Source organism: Chiloscyllium punctatum, chromosome 22, assembly GCF_047496795.1.
Source record: "Chiloscyllium punctatum isolate Juve2018m chromosome 22, sChiPun1.3, whole genome shotgun sequence".
Classification (NCBI taxonomy): Eukaryota; Metazoa; Chordata; class Chondrichthyes; order Orectolobiformes; family Hemiscylliidae; genus Chiloscyllium; species Chiloscyllium punctatum.
Window position 1 is genome coordinate 83461184 of NC_092760.1, and position 21659 is coordinate 83482842.

At 39.9% G+C, this 21659-nt stretch overlaps 1 protein-coding gene across 1 annotated transcript in view; it reads right to left on the bottom strand.

The window, feature by feature from the left end:
- Positions 1-800: 800 nt before the first annotated feature.
- The window catches only part of luzp2 (leucine zipper protein 2), a 388961-nt gene continuing 368102 nt past the window's right edge, over positions 801-21659 (bottom strand). The window contains exons 11-12 of the mRNA XM_072592734.1: positions 17933-18014; positions 801-10193 (exon numbers count right to left, since the gene is read on the bottom strand). Of these exons, the coding sequence (XP_072448835.1) occupies positions 17964-18014 (51 nt within the window). The 3' untranslated portion in view covers positions 801-10193; positions 17933-17963. The remainder of the gene's footprint in view (positions 10194-17932; positions 18015-21659) is intronic.

Below are 21659 nucleotides of genomic sequence, written 5' to 3' on the forward strand. Positions count from 1 at the left end.
CTTGAAAGCAAACATTTCAAATCTTATTAAAGGGGCTTTCTTCTTTCAAAGTTAAAAATCACAACACCAGGTTATAGTCCAACAGATTTATTTGGAAGCACTAGCTTTCAGAGCGCTGCTCCTTCATCAGGTGGTTCCGAAAGCTAGTGCTTCCAAATAAACCTGTCAAATTATAACCTGGTGTTGTGTGATTTTTAATTTTGTCCAACCCAGTCCAACACCGGCATCTCCAAATCATTCTTCTTCCAAGACATTTCTTAAAGCTTATCGCTAATGAAGCATTTGGCTATCTAACCTAATACCACCTTATCGATAACAATAAAAACAGAAGTTGCTGGAAAAGCTCTGTGGGTCAGGCACCATCTATGAAGAGAAATCACATTTCTGGTTTGGTAACCTTTCTCAGAACTGTGATTTCTCTTCACAGATGCTGCCAGACCTACTGAGCTTTTCCAGCAACTTCTGTTTTTGTTCCCAATTTACAGCATCTGCAGTTCTTTTGGTTTTCATATAATATCACTTTGTGTAGATTGGTATCGTACTTGGGTTTACAACATTATTGTGAAATGCCTTGTGACATTTCCTTAAAGGTGCTACACAAATATAACTTATTGTTGTTACTAAAATATTGTGAAAAAATAACTACTTTTATCAAAACATTGTTTATGCTGTAGCTGTTAGATATTTGCCAGATAACGAAAGTGCCTGAGGCACGAAAGGTATAACATCTGTTTTTATTGAAGGCACAGTTAGGATCTGACGGTTAAATAAAAGGAACAATGAATAACATTGCAAAGTGCTTTCTTAAATAATTAATTTAATAGTATAATAAATGCTTATTTGCTAGACACCTCTAAACTATGCTTTGATACACAGAAGAAACGGTTTATAATACAACAAACATACATTCCAGCTGAAGATCTTCTCATACAACTGAAGTTAATATTATACAGTGACAAATTAATACAAAAGGAAGTTTTGTCAGAAAAGTAACCAAAAATAAACATAACTAGACATATCTACATACAAATTAATTATGTGATGTTAACTTTTATTTGTGCTATTTATTTCCTATTTACCACAAGAAATGGAAAGTTCAGATTTAAACACTGAACTGAATAAAACCATACAGTATGTATGTGTAGCAACGCACTTGCCATGAAACCTCACTCAGTGTGTCAATGTTTGCAGTTTCAGGCATTTGCAATTTTTTGCAAGTTTTCTTTTTGTCATAAAACCCTAACAGCTCACTAACCCATTTGCAGTTTTAGAAAGAAGAGGCCACTGATGTCACAAATGTTAAGCAAGAGAGGTCTAGTCCTTAATAATTGAGTCTGAAGTCACATGACACCAGGTTATAGCCCAACAGGTTTGTTCAAAGTCACAGGCTCTCAGAGCGCTGCTCCTTCATCAGGTTCACAGTAGCGCTCCAAAAGCTTGTGATTTTGAATAAACCTGTTAGACTATAACCAGGTGTCGTATGACTTTTGACTTTTTTCACCCCAGTCCAAAACTGGCACCTCCACATCTGAATAAATGACCCTGAGTTCCTGGGGTTGTAACTGAATTAAACGTGACAAACACCATACCAGTCTGATGTACTCCTTGAAGGGAATAAAAACCTTCTATGTAAATTACTGGAATGTTTATCAGGAGAATTCATTTCATTTGTTTATTATGTTCAGTTCATTGGCTTCTAATGAATGTGATGTATAATTGAGTATACCTAAACTTAACTATGAAATAAGCAAATACTTTGGAAATTTGTGTCATAATTGGTCTTGACCCATAGTCTAGGCAGTATTAAGAAACAATCAAGGGAATACAAGGATGAAAAGAAAGAACGAGGAATTTATATTTATTTAAGTAGCTGCTGTGTAAGTGTTCAATATAATCAATGCCCATTCTAACCATTTCCTTGTACTTCTTTCCAATTTCCACTTGAAATTCATCAGCTTATTATTGACAACATACATAAATACAAGAACCCTGATTGCCATTCTTTAAACTTTGTGTACTTTGTTGGGATAATGGAAAAAAAACTCTGTTCTTGCACGTCATAAAAAAGTTGCTTTGTTTAAAATCGCATTCATTCACAGCACGGGTCTCCTCCACAAACACAAGCCAGTCACTCAATCTGGAATCATGCCTTCTGTTGAAACTTTGCTAAATCAAAGGCAGTGTCTGTGATTTTGGAGGTACTATTACGTGTTTAGTATTTGCAATAATTCCAATTCTGAGGCTTCCCTTCAATATCCAAAGCGTTTGACCCCATTTTAAATGTCTGCGTTACTTGAAGCTTGCCAGAAATAAGTAAATGGACGTACTATAGAGATTTCTAAAATCACTCTGATACCATGTTTTTGAGCAAAAATACAATCCAGGTATTACACTGGCCTTGATTAAGAGAGCATTAAATGAATCAATGATTGGTCAGTAACTCTCCCCTGATATCATCAATCACACAGTTGAGTCTGCAAGCAGTTGATGATCCAAGATTGCAAATCTGGCAACCATTCTTCTTATTTTCTTGACAAAACATGTCCTGTATACAATAAGATTTCCTGTCTATCTGTTTTGCCACTTGCTCCCTATTTCAGATGTATATGCCTTTGTGTTCGCATGTACGTGTGTTCTTGTATGTTGTAAAACAGCATTACTGTTTCCTCTCCAAAAAGATTTTACTTGCTGTTGTCTGCAACAAGGCACCTTATCCTTGTTCTTTTTTTAATGAATCCAGCTCTGCCTTTAGCTCTTGCCTCATTACCAACACCCACCCCAGCAGGACTCGTGTGTTCTCTGTGTCTCCATCTCGCTGTCTCTATATCTCCCCCTCATACCCAGCCAGGACTCTAATTTATTCTTGTCCCCCCACCAAAACATCTGCCTTACTCTTACCCTCACTTTTTACTTCCCAATTCTCCTGTGTATGTTACATTACTGTTCAAACAATCAGGAGTTTGTTTTCATTTTCTGGGAATTATAGTCTGGAATTTTATAGCAGACAAACATCATAACCGTTCTTCATCTTTCTCATTATAAGTCCCACATTAAAATTTATTACAGGGAGACAACATATTACATTTCAGACATAAATGAAAATCTTGCCTGACACCACGTCTGTTGCATTATGCAGTTGCACAAACAATTCATTTCACAAACTTATGGTGAAATAAATAGGACTGATCTCAGTGAACAATCTTGACATTGCCATAGTCTCCTTGATGACAAATAAGTATGAATTAGCCGACGCACCAGTATATACACACACACACAGACACACACACACACGTCCAGTATGCAGCAATTAGATGAAATAAGCTTGAAGGAGATTGGGTGCATTGGTGAAGGTGGTGGGAATCATAAACTACTGTCAATTACTTTAACCAGGTTCTGCATGGTAGATTGGTTAGCAAGGTTAGATCACGCAGAATACAGAGGGAGGTAGCCCATTGGATACAAAATTGGCTTGAAGGTGGGAGACAGCGGGAGGTGCTGGAGGATTGTTTTTCAAACTGGAGGCTTGTGACCAGTGGTGTGCCGCAAGGATCAGTACTGGGTCCACTGCTTTTTGCTTTTATATAAATGATTTGGATGTGGATATGGGATGTATGGTTAGTAAGTTTTGACACCAAAATTAGTGGTGAGGCCACTTTTGGAATACTGCATTCAATTCTGGTCTCCCTGCTATAGAAAAGATGTTGTTAAAATTGAAAGGGTGCAGAAATGATTTACATGATGTTGCCAGGGTTGGAGGGTTGGAGTTATAGGGATAAGCTGAATAGGATGGGGCCTTTTTCCCTGAAGCATTGTAGGCTGAGGGGTGACCTTCTTGAGGTTTATAAAATCATGAAGGGCACAGCTAGGGTGACTTGCCAAGGTATTTCTCCAAGGGTAGTGGAGTCCAAGGGCAGTAGAGGGCATAGGTTTACGATGAGAGGGGAAAGATTTCAAAAGACCTGAAGGGCAATGTTTTCATGCACAGGGTGGCGCGTGTATGGAACAAGCTGTCAATGGAAGTGGTGGAGGCTTGTACAATCACAACATTTAAAAGGCATCTGGATGGGTATATGAATAAGAAGGGTTTAGAGAGTTTTGAACCAAGTGCTGGCAAATGGGACTAGATTAATTTAAGATATCTGGTCAGCATGGATGGGTCAGACCGAAGGGTCTGTTTCCTTACTGTATAACTCTTTGACTACCACCTTGAGATAAGGTGCAAATTATTAAACCCATGAAATATTAATTGGAAGCAGAAATGGAGGATTCAGGCATGTGCCTTATTGTCTCCTAATTAACGTTATCAGGAAATAGCCATATCTTTGAATAAAAGAACTTGCATTGTTGTTTCACTAACCTTTGTGTGTGATTAGTTACGTTTGCACCTGAGAGAAGAATGCATAGTGATGGCATCTTGACGTGTGTGAGGATATTTGATTTTTAAGTACACTATCCATTCTTGCAACATGATTCTGAAGATCTAACTGAACAGAATGCAAGCTGCATCTCTTCACACCCTGTAAAGGGCTGGCGTGAAAGTAAAGCATACATCGAGACTGTCTGTGTGTAGTGAAAGAGACACCACACACTGCATTTTCATTCTGGGATTATACCTCTTTGCAGCTGACAGCGGAGCCCAGTAAGAATGTACATGTACAAATTTCAGAGATCTTATGAAGTAAAACTCTGATTATGGATTTTTTTTTAAAAACAGGGACAGAAATTAAATTGCAGGTTCTGGAATAACTTAAGCAAAACTGTACAGACAAGATAATTTCTGATTGCTAAAGCTGAATAATGCAAACAGACCTGAGGAGAAAAATCAATGCAGTAATTAGATTAGATTCCCTACAGTGTGGAAACAGGCCCTTTGGACTGTGGGAGGAAACGGGAGCTCCCAGAGGAAACCCACACAGACACAGGGAGAATGTGCGGACTCCACACTGACAATCGCCCAAGGCTGGAATTGAACCTGGGACCGTGAAGCAGCAGTGCTAACCACTGTGCCACCATGCAACTCGCGATAGCTTGTAACATCTGTAAGAAGCCAGTAAATTTTCTTGTTTCAATGTTTGCTTTCCTTTTTGTAGTCTGCAGTCCTTTTTTCTTCAAAAGTTCAATTTCATAGGATGAGTTTACAGCTAAACTAAAAAAAAGGCAAGAAAGAGCTCAACAGCACCACCATTGCGGTTAAGCAAGAACCTATGTCCACCTATAGCAGTGGCCACCAACAACATTGCAATGCAGAACTCAGTGAACAGCAAGTCGCTTGAATAGATGTTAAAAGGTCCAAATCGCATTAAAAATTGCGCAAACATTAGCCCAGAGTTTCCACTATCCAATTGGCAGGCAATAGTTCACCCATTGGAATTTACTTTGTTCTGACAAAACATCAAGCTGTGTTTTATGATGCACAATTATTCTAAACCAGGTACAGAAGCCACTAAAATTTAAAATGCTTGAGGCAACTAAGGCCTCCACAGGCTAAAGACATCAGGTCTGGTCAACAATCGAAGATCAGTTATAAGTAGTACTCAACTTCAGAAGACACCATCCAGAATTCATGTCCTTTAAACAGCAAACGGAAGAGAACATTGACCAATTTGTAGGTAGCTTCAGATGGAAAGGGTGTGATTGCAAATTTGTGGCAGCAAAACTAATTGACAAAATAGTATTTATCCCAGTGGAAGTGTTCAAAAAGACATCCTGGACCAACTCAAACGTCACACTGTGAGAATGCTACCACAAAGCTGATACAAGTACAAAGCCGATACAAGTACAAAGCCATATTAATCAGTAGACAGAGTCCATATGTAATGATTAATCTGTTCACTGCGATTTTTGAGAAGATTTGTAGCTCAGGTTGAGGTTCAGGTCATAGGTTTGCTCGCTGAGATGGCAGGTCTGTTTTCAGACGCTTCGTCACCATGATAGATATCATCATCAGGGAGCCTCCGGCAAAGTTTCACCAGAGGCTCATTGATGTGACCAAGCATGGTGATGAAACATCTGAAAATAAACCTGCCAGCTCACCGAGCAAACTTAAAACCTGAATTTGTTCAGTATTGGCATGATAGCCAGTGCAGGCAAGCCGAGTAAGCAATGCAGGTGTTACGGTTTCATCACCAGAAAAGACCCAGCTTCTACAATGTAGGCAGGGCAGCTGGCAACAGAAGACATTGAAGGCTGCTGTGCAGTAAACAAACACAAAAGGTTCAACACCATGGGGAGGCACATTCAAGACTCAGGGAGAAACAGCCATTCCAGAGCACGCATCAAACAGTGGGAAGACAAGATTCACAAAATGTTCCACCAAGCTACAGAATTAGATCAAAAGAATGAACATGATCACTGAGGCACAAAGTGAACTGCAATTCAGCTGGAGGAGGTGGGACTCTAGTGTTAATGTCACTGGTCTTGTGATGCAGAGTTCCATACTTATGTTCGAGGGAAAGTGTTTGAATCCCACTATGGCAATTAGAATTCAATTTAAAAAAAACTAATTAAAAGCTAACCTCATGACAACTATGCAACCACTATTGACTGCTGGAAAATTCCAACTGGTTCATTCATGCCCTTTAGGGAAGGAAAGTGCCATCCTTACCCAGTCTTGCCTACATGAGACTCCAGACCCACAGCAATGCGGTTGACTCTTACCTGCCCTCTGGGCAATTAACAATGGGCAATAAATGTTGGCACACTTGTCAAGAATGAAAATAAAACAACATTTTGGCATAATGGTCCCAGCAGAAGCTTTTGCTATTGTTCTAGAGTCAAAGAATTACACAGTACCTGGTTACATGCCCATTGTTGTGCAAGTTGGCACAATCTGTCGACATATTGAAAACTTGTACACGCAACACTGTCCACTTTGCACACCGACATGTATGCATCCACACAATTGGCAAGAAATCATTTGACAAGCTGACAGCAAACCCACTGACTGCTATGACTTAAGGCTTCTATTCCTGGGATTCATTAAACTTGAGTGCCTCTGAATAAACTCACCACAATCACCCCAAAGTGTGGACACCAGGGGTCCAATGATCATTTGTGTGCCAGCATGCAGGGCTCTGTCCTTTGACACCAATCATGGGCGTATTGCCAAGACAGTGATGAGGACCACAGACCCACAGGGACCACTATTGGTAATGCAATGCTTACAGTGGTGAAAAGATCACCTTGCTCTACTGGTCAATGGGCTACAGGACACAATGTGACATGAATCGGTATAACTGCACATCCTCATCTCACTGTGGACAAAATATCTCTACCTGGCATTTCAAAAATGTATCACAGCCTCCAGCAACCACCATAACTGAGATTAAATAGTTCAGAGAAATGCTGGTGGTAACTTTCAGAGGCATGTACATTTATTGCTTGTTGTTAAAGTACATTCAGTAACAAAGAAATATAAACAGTCTGATTCAGTATGGGTAAACCTGGAGTTAGCAAAATGGAGAATGTTGTAATATGATGATATATACTTTTAAGGGGGTACACCTTAACCTATTGTCAATTACTAAAGCCTGAAGACAGGATGTGGCATATTAGTCCCTTGGCTTTGAGTCAGTGGAAATAGCAGAGGTCAAGGTCAGACATGTGTTTCGCAGCCTCCCAAGACAGGATTATTTGTTTATAGTCTAATCTTCAAATAAGAAAGCCACAGTTATTTATGTACTAATTCTTGTGTGTTATTGTTACATCTACATCTAAGAGAATAACATAACACTATCCATCCTGGAAGATCGGATTTGTAACTCAATCTTTTCAGAAGCTGTCCCTGTGTTCTACATAAAGTGGTGATCACTACATAAATTAAGTGCTGCATCACATGGTGTTCCTTGTTGACTGCTTTTCAGTGGACCCTGATCCCCGAGACAGCAAATACTCTACAACTGGCCTGTTGTAACCCCAGCTTCCCTTCAGCTGTACAGGACAGTCAGGGTAAGATAGTGCATGCATCTGGGAGTCAAAATCAATTGATTGTATGCCTTACTTAAAAGCAAAACACTGCAAATTATGGAGATCTGAAATAAACAGAAACTCAGCAGGTCTGGCAGCATCTGTGGAGAGAGAAACAGAGATAACTTGTCAAGTCTGATAAGCCTCAACAGCAGAATTTCTGCTTTAATCTTTCAGCAAGTTCTGAAGACTGGAGTCAAAATGTTAACCTTATTTCTCTTACTGCAGGTGCTGCTTGACTCCAGCACTTTCTTTGAAAGTGTGTGATGATGAGCAGCCCATTTTCCAGAATTGTTGAATGTCCCACACTTCCTTTGCTAAGTGCAGGAACATCAGAACATAAATGAAAGTGTAACAACTTTGCCAGGCAACAGCAGATCCATTGAGGTGGTACAAATGAAGGAGTGTGTGAAGTATAAAAGAAAGTAAACTGGAGCAAGGGAGGAAAAAGGCAAAAGGGAAACAAGGAGAGGAGAATGAACAGGGACTCTGGAAAGGAGCAAAGGAACAAACTTCGAAGGAATGATTTAAAAATATTAATCTGAGCTAAATGCAAGGGAACAGCTCATTCTTTTTACCTGACTTCCATTTATTGGGATGAAAGCAAAACACTACAAATGTAGCAAATCTGAAAAAAACAGAAATTGCTGAGTAAAGCTCAGCAGGTCAACTTAGCTTCTGGAGAGAGAAAGAGAGTTCATCTTTTGCATCTGATATGACTCTTGTTAAGAGCATATTGGACCTTGCGTCAGTGTGAGGGGTTATCTTCTGCTTTACTTACCTTTTAGGTCAGTGAGCACTTTATGAGGAGATCTATAGTGTGCAGATACTTAAGTAGTTTTCTTTGTATGTGTAGCAATAGAAGATACTCTGTTGTAGAAAAGGGAAAGTTTATAGTGATAGCACAGCAATTGGTGTGATAGCTTCAGATCGGAAGAAAATAAACTTTTACTGATATTTTGTGTCTTTCATGACTACAGCACAACTTAATTGAAGTAACTGAAATGGATTCATTATTGTACTGTTGGAAACATGACAACCAATTTGCACACAACAATCTCCCACAGGCAGCAATGTGATCATGTCCTGATGCCTGATCTTCATTGAGGGAGGCTATTTTGCTAGAACAGCAGCGGTGATTTCTGTGGACTTCTTGGAGAAAGTGCCTTGAGTTCTTAAGTCTACCAGCAAGGACAGGCAGGACCTGATTTAATATCAAAACTGAAAGCCATCACCCCCAGCGGAGCGAGCACTTCTCCCATTGAAGTGTTAACCTCGAAGTTCATGCGCAAGTCCAGGAGTGGAACTTGAACTCATTCTTGCTCTGACCCACAACATGACTATTACACACTGAGACATGGCTACAAGGCAAACTGGCTGTCATATGAAGAATCACATATACTCATAACATAGAGGAAATAACTTTTCTTTAAACTAACACGATTGTTTCTTTATTCAGTTTTCTAAAAAAAAAACCTTTCATTATTGCTTTTTTTTAAAATAAAAAATCTGCTCGGGAAAGATCACTTTGGCAACAGAAGTATCTTTTTGGCGAACAGTTAATTAGGAGGAGGCTATTATTTCTTGTAATGATTTCAATCAGCTCCTTGAATGATCATGTACTCTCTTACTAATGACATAATGTTTCATGGTTGAATTTCTGCTCCTAATTTTAAACTGGTTATCAAACTATAGCAAGATTCCTGCTTGTTGACTTCAGTGACTAATCAGCTTTTCCACTATTTCCTGTGAACTAGAGATCACAAAAATCACAACAGCATCAGTATAGAGCATACACTAAGTACTTCATTGTCAAATCGATTATGTTAGTACAAATCAGTCTCTTAAGAAAAATGGTTTATTGCAGTCTTCTTCCACTATTGCCATTAATTCTAATGAAAAACAAGCTCTAATTAGCCTCCTATGCACTTCTAATCACTTTAGTTTTAGTCTAGTTATCTAAAAAAAGATTAATGTGTTTGTAGTAAAACGCATCATGCTTCAGCTTAGAATACACCACCTGTACTGTCTTTGAACAAAAATTGCTGAAGTGATTGCAAAGGGAATCATTTTTAAACGCAATACTGTTCTACTGTCGTATATGTTGCACTTCTGCAACAGACAACTTTGCATTTTTATGACTAGTAACCACAGTCTCTAATTTTTTTTTCGTTTTGTTCTGGTTTTTGTGATCTGCTTCTCCACCTTGAAGATTCGTAGGCTTTCTCCTGCAAAATAAAGATAGTGAAGAATTTAGATATTGTCCTTTTTGAAAAGGCATCATCTTCACAAAAGACGTGTCAGAACATTTTCTATCCCTGCTTTGTACGCTGAAATGAAGCCGAGATTACAGTAAAAAGAGAACTGGTGTTCAGATGATGCCTTTAACCTCACAAAACATCTCAGGTTGTTTCAAACAAAGCATAATCAGACAAAATTTAAAGCTGAGCTATATAAAGAGATTCCAAGGTTGTTTAATAGAAGCTTGGATAAAGATGCAAGTTTGAAAGAATGACTTAAAGGAGAATAGAAATCAGAGCAGCAGGCACTTGGAGAGTTTCAGGGCCGACTTGAAACATAGCTGCAATTCAAATTGCAATTCAAGGCAATTCAAATCAGTACTGCACTAAGAGGTCAGAATTAGAGAGATCTGAATATTTTAAAGCCTTGGGCTGGAGGATTCTACAAAGACAGGAAAGGAGGGGTGACATGAATGTATTTTAAAAACAGAATGAAAATTTTGAATTTGCTGTATTGCCAGATCAGAAGTCAACGTAAGTCAGTGAGGCCATCACAACATTGCAACATGCACTGAACAGAAACAATCCATTGCTTATGTATGAGCAAGGCAAATGTCTCCGAGCTATTCCACCGCTTTTATTTCTTCACGACTGAAACATTCCTCAAAAGGGTTATTTTCACGTCCCTTTGGTCTTTCTGTTTTCTTTTCAAGATTGTACAGAATACATAAACCAAGTGGGTTTTTGGTTACCCTACACAATAGAGAATGCTTTTTTTTATTCAAATGGAATGCAGCACGATCTATCCCCTTAATGATCAGCCCTGCCTCTCTGTTTTGAAGGTGCTAGTCAACGCTGGAGCACAGGCATCAGCAGCCGGCTTCACCATAACACCAGAGACGTGATTCTGAGAGGGAGCTGGTCATTTCCAGATACAGACTCAGTCCTCAATCTGCATGCACAGACTCTACAGTGCGAGTTGTTGCATGCTGACGCTTAATAGAACCATAGTGTATTTTACTCTTGTCCTCAGCTGAATAATACAAAACACAAGTTTGGTATGTCTCGCTCCTGTGGCTGAGTTCAGGTAATCTGGAAACTTCGGTCCTGTAATGTACAGCATCATTATCTAGTAAGTCAATGGGGGAGCATTTTGAAATGATTTTATAACTAGTACAAGATGGCAGGACGATGGAGGGAAGTAGGGGTCACCTCAGTAGCCTAGATGACCAGAGTAGTACAGGATAAAGCCAGGAGTGCTCATTCCCTAGACCAGCCTGTTATAGATCATGGAAGCTACATCACCTCACCTACCTCTTGCTTGTGCAGTGGTATCTCTCATGTTGCACAGAACTAATTGCCTTTTACCTATGAATAAAAATGCCTTTGGTTCTTTGACACTTTAGGTTTCACAATTACATCCATGTTTCAAAGAAATTTCTCACCTAATCTCCTTTGGTATTGATCCCTTACTATTGAGAATAACCTTGGCAAGTGCAAGTTGCACTTCTTAACAATGTTTACTTATGGAATATCCTTTCCGTAAATAGATTTCACTACAAGCAATACCACACTGAGTAACATTGGTTAAAATGCCAAGAGTGTTCGGAGTTGTAATATGAAATAAGCTGCAGGGACAGAAACACTGTTAGGAGTGTACCTGTTACATATCTGAAACCAGATGGTTTGAGCTCCCTAACAAATTAGGTACTAATGTTGATAGAAAAATTATGTACTTGCTATTTTAGTATACTGTTAAAAACAGATTTAAAGTGTTGCTTGTTCTGTGCATATGTTATCTTATGATTTAATCTCACTTTTTAGAATTATTTTCATTTGATATTTACAGTTGTTACTATTTAGTGCTTGAGCATTATTTAATTTTATAATTAGCGTCAGTGTTGCTCATAATCCACTAACCAGGGCAGGAGGATAAATAGTCAGCCCTTGCACTTGTATTATTTCTGGGCCTCTTATAGCTCAGGGGAGTGGGCGAGGATTATGGCACTTATCACATGGGGCCCGTGTTCTCATGGCAGCCCAGACTCAGCCAGCAACAACCCTCTCTCAAGTGGCAACTGATCAATGCAATTTCACCCCCGCAAGTGAGGAAGTCCGAATCAGTGTGGAGAAGCTCCTTGTACCCCAGGCTGCCTCTCCCCATTGTTACCACATTGGAAAGAGCCAAAAACACTGGAATCCAAGGTAGACAAACAGACGGCTGGAAGAACACAGCAAGCCAGGCAGCATTAGGAAGTGGAGAAATCAACCAAGAGGTTACAACCGAAACGTTGACTTCTCCACTTCCTGATGCTGCCTGGCTTGCTGTGTTCTTCCAGCCTCCTGTCTGTCTACCTTGGAAAGAGACAGCAACTGATTTGGAAGGTAGGAAGGTAAAGGTCTAAACCCCAGTCGGTCTGCGGAGACAGAGTTAATGTTTCAAGTCCATTACAAGCCTTCAGCAGAGCTTATTTATGGCAAATAATTAGAAAATCATAGAATTGTAGAATCCCTATAATGTGGAAACAGGCCATTCAGCCCAACAACTCCAAAGAGCAACCCACTCAGACTCACCCCCCACTCCCCACCTTATCCCTACAACCCTACTTTTCCCATGGCTAACCCACCTAGCCTGCACATCTCAAAACACTACGGCAATTTAGCATGGCCAATCCATCCTAACCTGCACATCCTTGGACTGTGGGAAGAAACCAGAGCACCCAGAGAAAACCCACGCAGACATGGGGAGCATGTGCAAACTCCACACAGATAGTCACCCACAGCTGGAATTAAATCTGGGTCTCTGGCGCTGTGAGGCAGCACTGCTGTTGTGTATTATCAGGAGAATTGAATACAAAAGTAGTGAGGTTATGTTTCGGTTAAACAGGCACTAGTTTAATGATATCTGGAGTTCTATGTACTGTATAGGTCACCTTATTTATGGAACTATGTTAATGCATTGGAAACAATTTACAGGATATTTGCCAGAGTTGTTGGAAGTTTGAAGAGCAACAGGCAACTTGGACTAAAACATTTAACATCCTGAGGGTCTTGAGTGTGGAGAGGACGGCCCCTTTTATGGGAGGATCTTGAACGGGGGCTCAATGTGTCTAAGTCAGCAGTCACCCATCGAAAGCCGGGATGTGAAAATGTTTTTCTCCTGAAGGCCCATGAATATTTGGAACTCTTCCTGAAAATATGGAAGCAGAGCCCTTGAATATTTTTTCAAGATGGAGGTTGATGGCTTGTTGTGAAGCAAGTGGCTGAAATATTCACGGGGGTAGGTGGGATGGCAGATACACCAGTGATTGCACTGAATAGTTGAGCAGACCTGAGGGGCTGAATGGCCAACGTTTGCCCCACCAACCCTCCCCCCACCCCCCCCATTCTTAAGTCTGTAAATAATAAATGCTTTCATTGGCTGAAGGATTGCTAATCACACAGTCTGACTTAACTTCAGTTACAACGGGTTGGCAGTAAAACCTGAGGCAACACGGGAAAGGAAAATATGGACACAAAGAGTGGTTAGGATCCTACATTGTGGTGAATACTGAAAAACAACAGTGTTCAAAAGAAAGTTGGATAAATACTTGGAGAAAAGAAAGGGGAAAAAATGATGCGGAGTGGGGATGATAAGACAGAGTGAATTCCTCGTCAAAGGAGCTGGTTTAGACTAGATGGGCAGAGCATTACAAAGGCACTCAACAGAGTGCTCAATGTGGGATTCTCTGTCAATGCACACAGCTCTCAGAAAAAATGTTCACAAGGTCAGATGAGATGCATCAGGGTCCACATTCTAATGCTGTGTCACATTGTATCATGAGAAACTTCAGTGCTAGTCATCTTCGATTGATTTTTAGGACTCGTCCCCTCAAGGACCTGAGCCACTTTTCTTGGCTTATTGCTGATGTAATAAAAAGACAAATTATGTTGTTTGGCACGCTGACTACACCACCAGACCTATCTCTACATCAAAACTGTGTGGTGGCCAGGCATGTAAGCCTGTTAATGGCCATAATTGGTGAAGCAAATGCTTTCTGTGTACAAAGGCTGTCTACATCCTGTGCATTTAAATGCTGCTTTCTGATCTATGGGACAAGTATGAGCAACATAAAAGGAAAATTATTTGGCACTGACAATTTCCTGCAAATGATGCTATAGGGAGGCAAGCAAACTAAGTGGAGCAGTGGACTCACTCCATAAGAAAAGATTACAGATTGGGCTCAGCAACAATTGTCAGAGTTTTACAAAGGGATAACAGGGATAGACCAATGGGAATGTCAGACAGCAGAGAAATACCTTTGTTTCTATGTTAATATGCAGCAGTGCCCATTTGTCCAGGATTAATAGTTTAACACATCACAGAATTTTCAATGTCAAAATATTCAATAATAGCTAATGTTACTTCAAACTATTTAAAATGAGGTGGTCTCTACATACTCAGGGTTAAAGGTGCATCACCAGCCCAAATTTCTTGAATAGATGTTCCAATTGTTTCAGAATTTTGACAAGATAAGCTGCCAACATTTTTAAGAAGTGGTTAAATCAGACTAATTACATTAGCATATGTAAGATATTGACTCCATTTCTTACAGTGATCATGTCAATGAAAGCAGGGCTATTAGCATCCTTTGAATATACTTTTAAGTAATTCTGAAAACCCTTTAATGTCTTTTCGATGGATGCTTCCTGTTTAATTTGCCCACAATTGAGCTTAACTAAATCTAATTTGGATGATTTGTTAGTAAATGGACAGAAGTGAAATTTTCAGATTTCCCATCGGGCAGAGGTAAGGGAGTAGCCAAGGGGAAATGATGGACAAAAACCTACTCCCCCTACTCCCCTGCCAACGTGGCCTTGGCTGTGTTTCCCTTGAGCTCCCAATAGACGGCATTCAGTGCAGCCCTGTGAGTAGTAGGGTCAGATTAAACCAGCGTCCTATCACATGGATGTTGGAACACTAAGTCTCTGGGCACCAGCCACATCCTGTTTAATGTCAGAGGGCAGGTCCAGCCAGAATGGAAGCCAAAAGCTGACCACTTTTGTGGGGCAGGGCGGATTGAGAGTACTTCCAAAAACCCAGACTGCGCCAATGTGGCTTCAGTTCCCTTCCTTCTCCCACAGACCAGAGCTTTCATCATTGCTTCCATCTGGAATGGGAGTCAGACTCAGTCTCCTGTTTTGATGGAACATCAGATTTCATTCTGGAGGGAGAGATAGCGTTCTGCATTCAATCCTCATTCTTTTTTAATCACATGCTGGGTTTGCCCCTCTGAATCTCCTCTATCCTCCTCCAAGATCTCTGCATTCAATTAATTCTGACCTTCAGTACAATTCCTATCTTAATCATTTCACTGTTGTTAGCAGTGCCTTCAATTGTGCCTAGACCTATGATTAAGTTCTGCTGATTAGAATTCCTTCCTTCAACCTGCCGGCCTCCTCATCCTCACCCTTCCTCCAGTAGGAATCTCCATAGAATTTCCCTATTTGATAATACTTTTGATCTTGGTGTAGTGTAGTGGCAATGTCACTGGACTGGTAACCAGAGAGCTCAGCTCGTACTCTGGGAATATGGGTTCAAATCCTACCATAGTAATTGGTGGAATTTAAATCCAGTCAATAAACCTGGAATAAATATAAAGATAGTCTCAACAAGAAATTACCACTGAGTGTTTTGAGGACCCATTTGGTTCATTGCCGTCTTTCAGGGAGGGAAGTCTGCCCAGTCCAGCCTACACATGACTCCAGACACCCCAGTAATGTGGTTGGCTCTCTCTGAAATCAGTTAAAGGGGTTGGCCTTGCTAGTGCTGCCCAGATCCCTTGAAGGAATTTTAAAAAGTGGGTTGGTTTTTAACATTGCTGGATAACAAACCCCACTTTGATGTGTTTTATTGTATTATAATACTATATAACAACGTTCTTACTCCCAATCAACCACAAGCCATTCTGTGTGCACGATTAGCTTACACCACATTCACCAGCACGTGCATGAGCTCCCCCACTGCTGATTTCAAGGAAGTTGTTGTTGTGGTGGTGGTCTGAAATTCACCCTTCAGTAACTGGTTTCTAAGTGATTGCAACCGAATGTCGTAACTGTCCTGTTTATAAAGAAAGCTCATTTTAAGTGGAACCTCATTGGAAATTAAAACCAGGCAGGCAGAAAAATGAACAGTTCGATAATTTCCTGCTGGATATGTTGGGTAAACTTGCCCCAGTGGTCTGACATTGCTCATGAGTCATGTTCCTCCCCTACATATTGCTGACTGATCTGTATATTATTCTATTTTGTCTGTCATATTAACTCATCAGTTCTCAACACTACACTGTCCTCCTATTGTGAATTTGGGAAAATAAATAGTAATGAATTGAAAGAGTCCACATTACAGAAGAGAAGGCAATGAGGATCGTAAAACGTATAAAGGAAAACTGAAAGCTAAGAGATTTTCTGAAAGGAGTGAGCACATTCTTCTGTTACCTTTTTCTTTCAGTGTTTTGCTTTTTCACAGTTGGAACATTCCAGTGAGCCTGGAAACAACAATCAGCTACTGCCCACCAGGGCCACTATTAATTCAGACCTAACATCAGTATCGGTTGGTATTTTGTGTGGAATTTTAGGACGTTATGATGTGTGACCCCTTTAGCCATTTAAGCAGAGACAAGAATCTGTGCTGAGCTTACATGAGCTAAACATATCACATTTAACACTTTCTCTCAGTACCTTGTAATTCATGACCTTATTAAAGATCTAACTTTTTTGCTTCCCTTTAGCAAAATTGAATAATTATAAAAATAAGCTCTCGGATTGTTCAACAAATTCTTTATCAAAATCTGGACAAAACATCAGAGAGAAGAGAAGAGATGTCTTTTACGGTGATTCATGGATTCATAAAGCACAGAAAAGGTCCTTCAGCCCATCAAGGCCTGCACTGCCATAACTACCACTAAAGGTGCACTAATCCCAATTCCCTGCACTTATTCCATATTGTTGAATGATGTCTGACAGGTTGCAGGTTATTCCTGATTTAAAGTGATGGTGTGAAATGATGTTTTTACACTTTATGTGACCAGTCAAAAACTTTGGTAACAAGGTCACATATCTCACAAAATCAATTGTTGTGAATGCACATATTCCCTGACTCTTGAGGGTCATTAAACCAAACTTCTGTCCACATGCCTATTGATCCTGTGTTTACTGCACCGTATGACGTAGGTTTGTTTTGTGCAACTGTGCCTGCCTTCCAAATCATATTGTCGTTGTGCCCCCCCCCCCCACTCAATAATTTGCAAAGTCACAGTACGTTTCAATAACTTAATTGACATCCTCAGAGAAGAGACAGCAATCTCCACATCCCATGTGAGTTTTGTGGATTTCAGAATGTCAGTATCACTACTTAACTGGCCACAAAACAGCAGATGATCATGGCAGATTGTGACCTTTCATTTGACAGTCATAGCCGGCTTAGTGGTTTTGTGAGACATGCATTGAAGAAAAGCAAAATTCTCCAAATGATAGAGTACTGAAATTTTAGTTAAACATCAACATGCAAAACAAGATCTGTAAAGTGCTGCTACTTAAAAAAAAACAGATAGATATTTTTCATTCCCAATGTCAATTACCACCTCTTGAACAACTCTCAGCAGTCAGCAAAGTGGGTAAGCCATCATTCAATGTCAGCCTTGTTTTTCTAGATGTTTGTTTTCTGCATGAGGTGTGACAAATTATACCTGCAGAGATGAACTTGCATCAGTTGAATTCCTACTTAGGGGGAGGATTCTCGTCTTGACTTGTAGAACAATTCTTGTTGGCCTGCAGATGTATATGTAGATATGGAAATAATGATTAACACACCTAGCAACATCATACAAAGAAATTTTTTTGCATATGTTGTATATGGAGTACAGGAAAATATAAATAAATCTGTCATGTATATCAAAGGAGAGATGTAACAATCTCTATGAGAAATTATATCAGCTGCCGGATATTTTGTCTCTTAAATATCTATCACCATCCAATTAGACTGTGCTTGATTGTTTCCCTCAAGTCCACATTGATTGACAATTAAACATTTCTTCTTTCCTTTTAACCATCAGCTTCTCTTTTCTTTTGTAGTCAACATTCAATTTATTCAGTTTACATCATCAGGCATTTGCTGTTAAACCATACACACTCAAAATGATCAGATGATTGCCACTCATTGATGTATTAAGCTAGAACATCTGATTTTATTAATGGCAATAACTCCATCATATTTGGACAATGATTCTGTCTCCTTGTCTTCATTCTCTTCAAACTGATATCAAGTCTTCACAGATTCCATATGGCTTTGTTCTCGAAATGAAGTCACTTATTCTGCACTTTCATGACCCTGGTGGGAATACTGCACTGAAAATCCAGTCCCACTATCTCGTTAGCTGTCACAAGTATGAAGTATGACCAACTTAAACTATAGGATGGTTAATGGCTGACAGTGACCATTATATAAGACATATACAACAGGTCTCATCAATAAAAAAGAAAGTGAAAAAATAATTTTTATCACAAATCTATCTTCTAAAATGTGACAAAAGCAGATTATTACTTACAACTGCAAACTTAAACAATACCCCCTTTTAAATCTAAGCACACCCATTCCTTCATGCAGAGGATGGACAGGTGGATGAGGCAGACAATCTTTGCAAGAATATCATGTGTGGAAAATATAAGTTAAGCAAATCATAAAGACTGATGATCACAGTCCAATTCAAAGTAGGAAATGATGTGACTTTCTCACAATATTTTTGGCTATTGGCAATGATATCACACTATCATCAACTGCAGCGATATTCACGTTGATAGCCAATCAGTTGGACCTAGGTCTTGGCTCAACTTAGACATCCTCTTTCTTTTTACAAAGCCTTTGAATGTTATTTATTTTCCAATTAAAGAGTGAGAGAGAGAAGGATATCAGTTGGCTTTTGAAAGTTTGTCTCCACCTGTTCTTCAGGTCTGGGATCAACTATACGTAACCCAATCTAAACCCTGTTGCTGAGCAGTTTCTTTTAAAAACAAATGAAATCTGAAATCACACAACACCAGGTTATAGTCCAACAGGTTTATCTGACATCGCCTGACAAAGGGGCTGCACTCCAAAAACTTGTGATTTCAAATAAATCTGTTGGACTGTAACCTGGTATCATTGTGACTTCTGACTTTATCCAACACTGGCACCTCCACATCAAAAAATAAAATGAGGCAGGAGACCCGAAAACAGAAGGTTTTGAAAGTATCAAAAGTATCGAATCTATTTTACTGTACAGTTTCATTTTCCTTCGATTTACATAGAAAAATCAATAATCCAACTTTCCCTTTACTGGTTCGTATTTCTAATAAAATAAAATCAATCCTTACAATAATCATTATTCCAGCAATTTAAGGTAGTGTCCAACAAGCCAAACTGCGTTAGATCTCATCTGACTGTATCAGCTACAGTCTTCAATTGCTCCTTTCAGATTTGCACGGATGTTTAATCTTTCCCAAATCCCTGTTGAATCCTTCCTGCACTTTCTCCAACAATTCTGGGCAAACCAGAATTGTGCACCATTCTCTAAAATGCATCCTGCATAGGATCATGTGCACATTTTGAACTAAATTTGGCATGCATGTTTGATCAAAGTATTTGTTACTTTTGAATTATGAAATAAAATCTCAATGCACTGTAAGCATCTCAACTGTGATGCTGCTTATAATAATTTGTTATATGTCCATGTCTGTCCCTCAAACAGGAGGGATACTCAGTATCAGACGTTTGTACCACATGTCTTCATGTGACTGGATAGACTCTCTCTCTCAACACACAGGTCTTTGGTTACACAGTGCAGAACACCCCATGAAGTGGTGGATCTTGATTACAGGATATTAATATAAGAGCAAGGATCAGGAGTAGACCATCTAACACTATGAACCTGCTCCACCATTCAATAAGGCCATGGCTGATCGTTTTGTGGACTCATATCCACATACCCTTGCTCTCACTGTATCCCTTAATTTCTTTACTGTTCAAAAAAAACTTTCTTAGCTTTAAAAATATTTACTAAAGTAGCGTCAACTACTTCATTGGGCAGGAAATTCCATAGATTCACAACCCTCTGGGTGAAGAGGCTCCTTCTCAATTCAGTCCTAAATCTGCTGTCCTAGTTTCACCCACCAATGGAAATATCCTCTCTGTGTCTATCTTATCTATTCCCTTCAAAATTTTATGTTTCTGTAAGATCACGCCTCCTTCTTCTAACTTCCTATGAATATAACCCCAGTTTACTTATTATCTCCTCATAAGCCAATTCCAGAATCAACCTGGTGAACCTCCGCTGCACCGCCTCTAGTGCCAGTACATAGAACATAGAACATACAAAAATACAGTGCAGTACAGGCCCTTCGGCCCTCGATGTTGCGCTGACTGAAGCCTACCTAACCTACACTAGCCCAATAACCTCCATATGCTTGTCCAATGCCCGCTTAAATGACCATAAAGAGGGAGAGTCCACCACTGCTACTGGCAGGGCATTCCATGAACTGACAACCTGCTGAGTAAAAAATCTACCCCTAACATCTGTCCTATACCTACCACCCCTTAATTTAAAGCTGTGTCCCCTAGTAACAGCTGACTTCATTAGCGGAAAAAGGTTCTCACTGTCAACCCTATCTAAACCCCTAATCATCTTGTACACCTCTATCAAATCTCCCCTAAACCTTCTTTTCTCCAATGAGAAAAGCCCCAAGTGCGTCAGCCTTTCCTCATACGATCTTCCTACCATGCCAGGCAACATCCTGGTAAACCTCCTCTGCACTCGTTCCAATGCCTCCACACCCTTCCTATTGTATGGCGACCAAAACTGCACACAATACTCCAGATGAGGCCGCACCAGAGTCTTATACAACTGCAACATGACCTCAGGACTCCGGAACTCAATTCCTCTACCAATAAAGCCCAGTACACCATATGCCTTCTTCACAGCACTATTTACCTGGGTGGCAACTTTCAAAGATTATTCTTTCTCAAGTAAGGAGACCATATCTGCATGCAATCCTCCAGATGTGGCCTCACTAGCACCTTGTACAGCTGCAACATTACCTCTCTGCTTTAAAACTCAATCCATTTAGCAATGAAGGACAAAATTCCATTAGCCTTCTCAATTACCTGCTTTACCTGCAGACCAACCTTCTGTGAGTCATGCACAAGGACACCCAGGTCCCTCTGCACAGCACCATGCTGCAGCTTTTTACCGTTCAAGGAATTGTCCGTATTATTATTACTCCTAGCAAAATGGATGCCTTCTTCCCTTTCCTTCCTTCTCTGCCACTGCTTGGCCTCAACAGGAAGGCATGTTTACACTGGTTCTGGTTCTTTTTGTTTTATCCCATTTTTAAAATTTCTGTGCTTTTCATAGTTTTCTACAAAACTGCTTCATCTTACAC